Source organism: Centropristis striata, chromosome 13 (assembly GCF_030273125.1).
Source record: "Centropristis striata isolate RG_2023a ecotype Rhode Island chromosome 13, C.striata_1.0, whole genome shotgun sequence".
Lineage (NCBI taxonomy): Eukaryota > Metazoa > Chordata > Actinopteri > Perciformes > Serranidae > Centropristis > Centropristis striata.
Window position 1 is genome coordinate 22,048,982 of NC_081529.1, and position 11,363 is coordinate 22,060,344.

An 11,363-nucleotide genomic window follows, 5' to 3' on the forward strand; every position below is an offset into this window, starting at 1 on the left:
CACACACACACACACACACACACACACATACACACACACACACTTTAATTAAAGTCATCTCGTTTCCTCTCATTAACTTTCTAATGAAACTCTCAGCAGACAGAACATTGATATTCTGTATAAAACGTTTGAAAACAAATTGGAAAATAAAAAAAGGTTCAATATAATAGATAAATTTATAATAATTAAGAAAGAATATATAGTAAAAAAAAAAATAATAATATAATAATAATAAGTAAAAATAGAAGGTTTAATAAATTAGGAAAATACAAATAATATCTAAAGTATAATATAATCAAATATATAAATTATATATATATATATATATATATATATATATATATATATATGCTATGTACTATATACTAAAAAATATGGTACAAAAACTTTTTTTTGACAATAAATTTAAAGTTTTACTGTAAAAGAAGAAAAAATGTCCCTAATTTTACATTTTAAATACGTAAATACAATTACATAATACTGTTTGTGTGTGTATATACATATATATATATATATATATGTATATAGCCTACATTTACAGATTTCAACTTTTAATTCATGGGTAATATTTGTCATAAAGTATGAGCAGTAATTTATATTTGGATGCCCTTTGCACCTGTAGAAAAAAGAAGTAAATAAAGAGTAAATGTATTTGTGTGCAGTGTGACTGTCACTGCTGGTCTCAGTTGTTTTGTTTGTTTGTTTGCTTGATGTCAGATATCTGAAGCCAGATATACAGAAGAAATCCAAACACAAAACAGCCGTGATGAAGAAGACGCTGAACCCTGAATTCAACGAGGTGAGAATACAAATTATTATTTATTTCATTTAAATCAGACGGAAAGATTCAGTCAGAGTCAGAGAAATATTCCTTCAGAGGATTTTGTTATTACAGGTTTTTTCTTAATTTAAATTAAATTTTGTAAAACTATTATTTAATTTAAATCCCAGAGACTTTTATTTCTCATTTTTAATTTTAACTTAAATGTGCAGTATTTCTCTGTGCATGTCTTTATATACAGTTCATTTTTATATATATATTTCTCCCGGTTTAAATTGTTCATATTTTTTTTTATTTTTTTTTCTGGTTTATGTTGCTTTGTTACAATTTATTGTTATTTTACTGAAGCTTCTTTCTATTTTCGCTTTAAAGCAAAATCTGATCCTAGATGTTTTTTGACACAATGAATCTCTCAGAGGGAGACATATAAATATAGATATAGATATAAATATAGATATAGATATAGCTATAGATCAGAGCTTCACCTGTGTGACCTTCCACTCTGTTCCCTCTGGATCTCTGCAGGAGTTCTTCTATGAGATTTCTCTATCGGAGCTCAGCAACAAAACTCTGGAGGTGACGGTGTGGGACTATGACCTGGGACGCTCCAACGACTTCATCGGTGGGACGCTCTGCCGTTGACCCCCACCAACCCTCACTACCCCTCACCAACCCTCACTACCCCTCACTACCCCTCACCAACCCTCACTACCCCTCACCAACCCTCACTGCCCCTCACCGACCCTCACTACCCCTCACCAACCCTCACTGCCCCTCACCGACCCTCACTACCCCTCACCAACCCTCACTACCCCTCACTACCCCTCACCAACCCTCACTGCCCCTCACCGACCCTCACTACCCCTCACCAACCCTCACTACCCCTCACTGCCCCTCACCGACCCTCACTACCCCTCACCAACCCTCACTACCCCTCACCAACCCTCACTACCCCTCACCAACCCTCACTACCCCTCACTGCCCCACACCGACCCTCACTACCCCTCACCAACCCTCACTACCCCTCACCGACCCTCACTACCCCTCACCAACACTCACTACCCCTCACCAACCCTCACTACCCCTCACTGCCTCACACCGACCCTCACTACCCCTCACCAACCCTCACTGCCCCTCACCGACCCTCACTACCCCTCACCGACCCTCACTACCCCTCACTGCCCCTCACCAACCCTCACTACCCCTCACTACCCCTCACTGCCCCTCACCGACCCTCACTACCCCTCACCAACCCTCACTACCCCTCACCGACCCTCACTGCCCCTCACCGACCCTCACTACCCCTCACCGACCCTCACTACCCCTCACCGACCCTCACTACCCCTCACTGCCCCTCACCGACCCTCACTACCCCTCACCAACCCTCACTACCCCTCACCGACCCTCACTACCCCTCACTGCCCCTCACCGACCCTCACTACCCCTCACCACCCCTCACTGACCCTTGCTGCCCCTCACCACCCCTCACTGCCCCTCACCGACCCTCAACAACCCTCACCAACCCTTACTGCCCCACACCGACCCTCACTACCCCTCACCGACCCTCACTACCCCTCACCAACCCTTACTAATATCAATAAAAATATTGAAATATCCTCAATACGTTTTAAAATATCCTCAGACAGTATTAAAATCTTATTACAAACAATATAAATATAAATCTCTCTCCTGCAGGCGGCGTATGTCTCAGCTGCCACTCGCAGGGCGACGGCCTGCGTCACTGGATGGACTGTCTGAAGAACAAAGGCAGCCGAGTGGAGCGGTGGCACATCCTCACCAACGAGCTGCCGCAAACCTTCAGCCACGACTAGGGCCAAGGCCTGAGGTCAGAGGTCACAGAGATCCTCGTCAGTGGGACGAACTCCAGCAGTAACTCACAGGAAACATGTATTATAATGACGGTGGAGAGCCGGAGGAGCAGCAGCAGCACGCGGTGTGCCTTCATTACTGATCACACACACACACACACACACTTACAGGGTAAGAGCGATTCTGACGAGGACTCATCGCAGCGTCACACCTTAAACTAATTTGCATGTTTTCTTTATTGAAGAAAAATTAGTTCCCAAAAGAGAGACATTTGTGTTATTAGCTCCATATTTCAGACTTTCTTTACAAGAGCAAAAAAATGTGTATTTAGCATTTAAATCTTCTGTTTCATATCGATTGAAACCAACGATAACCTTATTTTATTGGCGGCTGTAAATCTCTTTAACTTACCTCTGACAGGTACAGATCCCTCCGGTAAAGATCAAAGATGAGACTGATGGCAGGACGTAGAGAAAAATCGGTTTTACCGATTTTTTTACCAAAAATCAGTAAAAATTTAAATCATGTGTTTCATAAGTAACAGGTTGTAAAATGTAGGGTTTTATTTGAACCCCAGAGACTGCCGTGAATCTCTTCACTGTACCTCTGACGGAAGTAGAACAAATCAGGTTTCTGGTAAAGATCGGGTAGTGACACTGACGACCAAAAATCTAAACAAAATCTAAATGTCAGGTTGTTGTCAAACCCTGAAACTATTAACGACAGGACGACATATAGAAGAGGCCTCAAATAACAGGAAGTAGAATAAATCGGGTTTCCGGTATAGATCGGGTAGTGAAAAACACTTAATATTCTGTTTCATGACTGTTAAAATCAACGATAACAGTATTTTATTTAAACACCAGAAACTGACTTGAAATTGCTTCAAATCACCTCTGACAACAAGAAGCACAAATTGGGTTTCAGGTGTAAATCGGGCAGTGACAGACATTAATCATCTATTTCATAGCAAGTAAAACCAACTTCACCGTAATTTTATTTGAACCCCAGAGACTGCCACTGGTGTAAATCTCTTCAACGTACTTCTGACAGGAAGTAAAATAAATCGGGTTTCTGGTATAGATCAGGTCGTGACACTGACGACCACAAATCTATTAAAAAAATGAAATGTCAGGTTGGTGTGACACCCTGAAACTATTAAGAAGAGGATGACACAAAGAAGAGACCTCAAATAATATACGAGGACAGGTTGTAGAATAAATCAGGTTTCCAGCATAGATCGGGGAGTGACAGGCACTAATCTTCTATTTCATAACACATAAAACCAACTTTAGCATAATTTTATTCAAATCCCTGAGACTGCCGTGAATCTTTTCAAAGCGCCTCTGACAGGACATAGAATAAATCAGGCTTTCGTTATGGATCAGGTTTACCATCGGGTAAACATTTCAATAGTCTATTTCATAACTGTTAAAACCAACAATAACCTTATTTTATTTAAACCCCAGAGACTGCCGTGAATATCTTCACTGTACCTTTGACAGGAAGTAGAATAAATCAGGTTTCCGGTATAGATCAGGTAGTGACACTGACAACAAAAATCTATACAAAATCTAAATGTCAGGTTGGTGTCACACCCTGAAACTATTAAGGAGAGGACAGCACGAAGAAGAGGCCTCAAATAACAAACAAGGAAACAACATAGAATAAATCAGGTTCATGGCATAGATCAGGTTTACCGTCGGGTACAATTTTAAATAATCTATTTCATGACTATTAAAATCAACGATAACATAATTTTATTCAAATCCAAAAGACTGACGTAAACGTCTTCAAAGCACCTCTGACAGCAAGACGCACAAATCGGGTTTCCGGTATGAATCGGGCAGTGACAGACATTAATCATTTATTTCATAACAGGTAAAACCAACTTTAACGTTACTTTATTTAAACCCCAGAGACTGCCTTGACTCTCTTCAATGTACTTCTGACAGGAAGTAGAATAAATTGGGTTTGTACGGTATAGATCGGGTCATAGATGCGTCAGCAACATGAAAAGATGAATAAAATAATAAAATTAGCAGCTTCTCGTTACATATCGCTCAAACCCGAATAAAATGTTCTTGCCATCTCTCCGCTCTCGAACGCACCGTTTCTATTGCACTCCTCGACGAGACTGTGAAAAAACAAACTGCATCCTGATGATAATGATGATGATATGGTTCTTCCTTGGTGTTGCATGATGCAATATGTTGATCTACTTGTTTCTATCTCTATACTCCCCCTGCCTGTTTTCTATAAAGTGTTGAGACATGATGAGACATTCAGGTACGCCTCAGATTCTTCAGTTTACGGTGTTCTTTCTTCTTTTCTGCACGACTGAATGTACGAACGTGGCTTTCTATACTGTTGTTTACACTGATCTCGTGCTGTACAGGTGTTCTTACATTTCTATCAGCTGTTTTATGTACGATGCAACAATAAATTTGGAATGCAACACAAACTCAGCTTCTTCTCCACTGTGGTTCTCCTCCGAGGTTCTCCTCTCTGGTTCTGGCCCTCCTCTGTGGCTCTCTGTGGTTCTCCTCTGTGTGGTTCTCCTGTGTGGCGCTCTGCTGCCCCCTGCAGGCTGGACACAGCACTGCACACACTGACTGCTCTGCATATCATTTACTGCAACTATAATAGTAAAATCAGGGATTTTGTTGAATAAATTCACCTGAAAACGGATTTTTAATTGGGATTGAATGGGTTTTTGCCAAATCATATAATTCTAATCCAAATATATTTTTTAACCATCATAATATTTACAGATTATGTAATAATCTCTGCATTTCTGTGTTTGTGTGCAACAATATCCAGAATGGATTAAGGCAACTTTTGAGCTAATGTTTGGATTCGAGATGAAAAGATAATAAAACAATTTTTCGGTTGGGTAAATTATTATTATTATTATTATTATTAATAATAATAATAATAATAATAAATTATTTACATTTAAAGCTCAATTAAGAACTAATCTGACTACATTTGAAAAATAAATTTTAAAAAATCAAACGTCAATTATAAAATGCAAATAATGATAAAAATGATCAAATATAAAAATAATAAAACATAAAATTGTATTAAAATTTAAATTAAAAAAATTCTGATTGTCAAACATGAACAACTTAAAAGTAAATAAATTAAATGAAATGTATATTTATTTTGTCATTAATGTGAATAAACCATAAAATAAAATAAAAAACAAATAAGTGCAAATAAATAAAATAATTGTCTGAAAATAATGAAATGCAATACTGTGTTTTATATTTATTTATTTAGATATTAATGTGAATAAAGTTCACATGGAGAAGCTGTCAATCAGGTGACACAAGAGGAAACACCTGTGAGTGTGACTCTGACTTCACTTGAATATTTTCAACTAATTTATTAAAATCAGATCCATTGATTACAGATTAAAGTTCCAAAAGTATCGGAAGTCGTTCAGCTTCTCGGTTTATTGTTTTTCTTGTTTTGTCTGAACTCTCAGACTTTTCTCAGTTTCAGAATAAAGTAAAAACATATTTGAGAGAAAAATTGAAGTGAAATATCGAAGTGAAGTATTTATTTGATGTCGTTTTTAGACATATGACAAGAATTTTGTTTCTTAAAATTTTTCACCTTAATTCTCAAAATCTTTAAAATAAGTAAAATACGTTTTCAGGTGAATTTATTCAACAAAATCCCATTATATTATCATTATAATTACAGAAAATGATTTGCAGAGCAGTCAGTGTGTGCAGTTTCAAAATATTAAAAACTCCAGATCCTTTTGGTCCTTTAATCTGTAATATTGGATCATATTTAATAACCTGTTTTATCGTTAATCTGAACTTTAGTCACTTTGACGACTTTTCTTTGTTGAAATGACTCAAACAGAATATACATTAATAAATAAATGATGGTTTAATATGGATTAAACTACCTGCAGTATATAAAGTAATCCATTACCTCCGGCCGGCTGCAGCACATTATTATATCAAAATATATGCTAATATATTAATAATTCTTCTTCATTATGAGTACTTTTTTTTATTTTTGGTACATTTTTAGACAAATATTTATGTATTTTTACTGAGTATTTAATGAGAGAAAGAGAAAAGACGTTTCTGAGGCACGACAGTTTCACTGAACATTTATTTTGTCTAAAAAAAACATTTCACATTATTACAAAATAAGATCAAATACTGACGATCAGAGAGATAAAAAACTGTCAATAAATAATAATCATTGTGTTTCCTCCTGCAGCTGAAGTCTCAATAGAATAAATACATAAATAAATACGATGACGGCGGAGTAGCTGCCGAGAAACAAACAAACAAACAAACAATCAAACAAACAAAATGCTTTAGAGTCTCAGCAGGATGTTTACCATCTGATTTCTGCGTCACGACAAATGTTTGGTTTTTTTTTTACACAACAAAGAATCACATCAAACACGTGGAACTGTTTTAATATGTTAAATTCTCCAGGAAAAGTTCTCACATTTTAATTTAAATTTTTTTAATTATTTTGGCTGCTTTTTTGAGTTTATGGGTCGGCCTGTCACAATAACTATTTTTTTTAGCTGATATATTGTCCAATAAAAGATATTGTAATTTTAAAAACAATTTATGGCTCTGACATATTTCTAACAGAACAGGGTTATAATGCAGGAACACTGTGAATATTCTGAAGAATATTCACAGATTAATGTGAGACAAATATTAAGATAAATAAAAATTAGTAAATTAAATCAAACATGAACAGCCTCAAAAGTGCAGAAATACTTGAATTTGTATTTATATTTTTCATTAATGTGAATAAAAAAATATGTATTAAAATATCCTCAATAAATAAAATAACAGATTTGGGGAAAACTTATTATGCAATTAAATAAAAAAAGGTTCAAATTTAAAAGGTTCCAGAAAATGTTTTGTTGTAGGTAAAACAAATGTGATTAAACATTTTTATGCAAGTTTTTAAACTCAGATTGTCTTATTAAAAACTTGGTCAGATTATAAATTATATGATTGAATGAAACGGGACATTGGTGATGTTCTGTTTTAATATTTTAGCCATTACTTAATTACTGATGATTACTTATCAAAAAATCTCTATTTTCTGAAAGTCGAAACCATAAAATTTTACAATTATTGAGATATTTTGTCAAAAATATTGTGATATCTAATTTTCCCCAGATCACCAGCTATACTCTAATATTATATTTATTTATAATATATATAATATACATATTAATGTACTGTTATGAAAGGAGCCGTAAATGAAATGTTTTCACAAAAATTAATTTTTTTTCATTTTGAGAACACATATATTGTACAGATGGTTTTATTGTCAGTTTATTATTTTATTTATGTGCATCTGTTTTGGTTTTTAATCTTATTATTATAAGATTTATTTACCAAAATTCCTACATATAAAATATACAAAAAGTATCAGCAAAATATATTTTTAATATCAACAGTAAGTTTTTCAATGCGACTAGTAATTTCATGATTTTTTATGTATTTATTTGCATTTATTATTTAATTTTTAATATACTGAATTTAATTGTTATTTAATATCGATATCCTGATATGAGAAGAGATAGTCTTAAATATTGGATAATAAGATTAGTTCATTTTCTCCGGGTTTTTAATGATGCAGTTCATAAAGTGATGTTGTTTTTAATCATTTACCTTCATACATGGTTATTAAAGCATTTTCAGTATTTTTATTTTAATTGTGGCCTTCAGCTTTTGTAATATTTACTGCTGATATCAAAAATATATTTTGCTGATAATTTTTTTTCCCCTAAACATTTTGACTGCAGGATGTTTCACTAGTGATGAGTATTTTAATTGTCATTATTATTTTTAAATCCGACTCTTTTTTAGTTGTTAGAGTATTTTCTTCAGGTGTAAACTTTAAATTCTGACGTTGATGTTTAGATGCAACAGTTTGTTGTGTAAAAACAGAAACTATATTTCTAAATGCGAATTGTATTTTTTTAATGTATTTCGACCGCCGGCCTGTGATGCTCACTTCCTGTCGTGTGATCCGGCGCTCTCCTTAACGGACCAATCAGCCATTGGCCACGAAGCACATGTCCCTTTTCAGGTGGATCTGCAGGCCGCTGGCGCTCGTGAAGGTCTTGGCGCACTGAACGCAGCGGTACGGTTTCTCTCCGGAGTGCGTGCGCTTGTGTTTCTTCATTGTATCGCCATCGCTGAAGGTGCGGCAGCAGTACGGGCAGCTGTACGGCCGCTCGCCTGTGTGGATGCGCAGGTGGCGCCGCAGGTTTCCTCTCTGGCTGAAGCTCTTGGAGCAGAAGGTGCAGCGGTGCGGCCGCTCGCCCGTGTGCGTGCGCAGGTGGCGCCGCAGGTCTGCCGACTGCGCGAAGGACTTGCAGCACCAGTCGCAGGCGTAGGTCTTCCTCTTCTGCTCCAGGTGCAGGCGGAGGCTGGCGGCCTGGCCGAATGCCTCGCCGCATCGGGGGCAGCGGTGGACCAGCTCGGGGATGTAACCGGCCGCCGCGGCATCATCGAGCTTCTCCTGGCACGCCTTCTTGTTCCGATGAGCTTCTTGTCGTTCTGCGCGCACCACCACTGACCTGCTCCTGACGGCCGGCGGCGCCTGCGTGACCCGCGGCGCCGTCACAGAGTCCGTGTGACCTTCAGGTTCACTCACTTTGTACTCCTCAGGTTCACTTTTGATCAGAGGTGGCGCCGGGACCCGGGGCGCCTCTCTGAGCGCCGGGACTTCAACATGGACTTTAGGGGCCGGGGCAGCGGCGGGAGGATTCAGGGAGGAGTGAGCAGGACCTGAAGAAGCTTTCCCAAACGCCTCCTTCTGAGGCTCCAACTTCAGCGTCGGCTCCCAGGACTCGCTGGCCTTCATGTCCCCCGGCGGGAGGGTCGCCACCGGGGACGTCTCGCTGTGGACCGCCAGCAGCTGCACAGAAACGACCTGCTCATGAGTCGGCTTGGACGTGTTCGCCGGAGGCTGCGGGGGCTGGTTCAGGGTGGAGTCGGGCTCCTCAGAGCGTGGCCTCGGTTCTGGATCATGGGAATGCTGCTCAGGAGATGCAAAACCAAGACTGGACCTGGTCGACCCTGGAACAACAGAGAATACAGAGAGGCATATTTAAAAGACAATCATTTTTGAATAAATAAAATTGTATTCACTCATACAGTAGTTATTACAGACCAGCTGGCAGTCAGTTCAGAGTGAGAACAAAGTTTAATAAAGTAAGTTATTTAGACAGAAGCCCCAAAACTCAAGATCTCCTGCGTGGAGAGAAGCTCATGCCAGACTCCGTGCTGGAATATAACAAATCAATATAATCTTGAATTTCCCTCCAAACAAACCACATAAACATCGGTAATTTTCACGAATTCAGTAACAAAACATGTAAAAGGTTAATTCGGCATGTTATTAGATAATCCAAAGAGCAGCGCTTGTCACTTCCAACAGCTGGTCTGTCCCCGGAACCTCAGAGGATGCTCGGAGGGAAGAGAGGAAGTAATGGACTGACAGCTTAGAAAAGTCACATTTGTCGTAAACATTAGACCGTTTGGTTTCTGTCATGGGTGCCGAATTCAAACTCGACTCTTTAGCTACAACAAGAACACTTCAAGTCTAGTTTTAGTCGCTATTTAACGATTATCTGCTTTGAACATTTAAACTGCGCATGTTTTTCAGCGCGGTCTGGAACGCGGTCATCCTCGGAGCTAGCAGACTAGCTCGGCCCTTACTCAGCCACTCTGTCTCGGCCTCCAGCAGCAGGATGTCCCGCAGCTGCCTCCGGAGGCTCTCGTTCTCCCGCTTGGTCCTGGCGGTCTCCTCCCGGTACTCGGTCACCGTGTCCTCCACCACGTCCAGGATCTCCTTCACCACCACCGTCAGCCGCTCCGTCAGGAAGGCGTTCAGGAGCTGCAGTTTGGTCATCCTGGAGCCACGAACAGCTGCATCCACACCGGAAACGGAGCGGGACAACAACAAACCAGACCGGAAACGGTACCGTGTTCCTTCACAATAAAAGCATGCATTTAAAATAAGTTTTTTAACTAGAGCGATAAAACAAAGTAGTCGACTATTCGATCAATGGAACCAGAACAGGACAATAACAAACCAAGCCGGAAACGGTACCATTTTCCTTCAGAATAAAAGCATGCATAAAAAAAAACAGCTTTTTGACCAGAGCAATAAAACAAAGTACACGATTAATCGATCAATGGAACCAGAACAGGACAATAACAACCTAAGCCAGAAACGGTACTATGTTCCTTCATAATAAAAGCATACATTAACTACAACAGCTTTTTAACTAGAGCAATATAACAAAGTAGTCGAATATTCAATCAACAGAACCAGAACAGGATGATAACAAACGAAACAGGAAACGGTACTGTGTTCCTCCAGAATAAAAGCATACGTTTTTAAAACATTGCATTTGCAATAAATGATTCAGTTATTCAATTGATAGAAACAGAACAGGACAATAACAAACGAAACCCGAAACAGTACTGTGGTTGTGTCCCTTCAGAATAAAAGCATACATTTAGAAAAACAGCTTTTAACTAGAGCAATAAAACAAAGTAGTCCAGTATTCGGTCAACAGAACCAGAACAGGACAATAACAAATGAAAACGGAAACGGTACTGTGTTCCTCCAGAATAAAAGTGTACATTTCCGAAAAACAGGTTTTTAATTAGAGAGGCAACATATTTGTTGATTGTTGTTCATTCAGAATAAGTGTAAATAAAAA

At 38.6% G+C, this 11,363-nt stretch overlaps 2 protein-coding genes across 3 annotated transcripts in view; one reads left to right on the plus strand and one right to left on the minus strand.

Moving 5' to 3' along the window:
* doc2a (double C2-like domains, alpha) overlaps positions 1–5,075 on the plus strand; it is a 65,423-nt gene extending 60,348 nt beyond the window's left edge. For both annotated transcript variants that reach the window (XM_059348045.1, XM_059348046.1), the window contains 3 exons: positions 718–799; positions 1,307–1,403; positions 2,477–5,075. In XM_059348045.1, coding sequence (XP_059204028.1) covers positions 718–799; positions 1,307–1,403; positions 2,477–2,613 — 316 coding nt within the window. In that variant the 3' untranslated portion in view covers positions 2,614–5,075. The remainder of the gene's footprint in view (positions 1–717; positions 800–1,306; positions 1,404–2,476) is intronic.
* Positions 5,076–6,695: 1,620 nt separating this feature from the next.
* LOC131983913 (zinc finger protein 263-like) lies at positions 6,696–10,543 on the minus strand. Its single transcript, XM_059348750.1, has 2 exons — positions 10,351–10,543; positions 6,696–9,708 (listed from the first exon to the last, which is right to left on the minus strand). Exons 1-2 carry the CDS (start codon positions 10,541–10,543, stop codon positions 8,678–8,680), a joined length of 1,224 nt encoding a protein of 407 aa, XP_059204733.1. The 3' UTR covers positions 6,696–8,677.
* Positions 10,544–11,363: the final 820 nt, after the last annotated feature.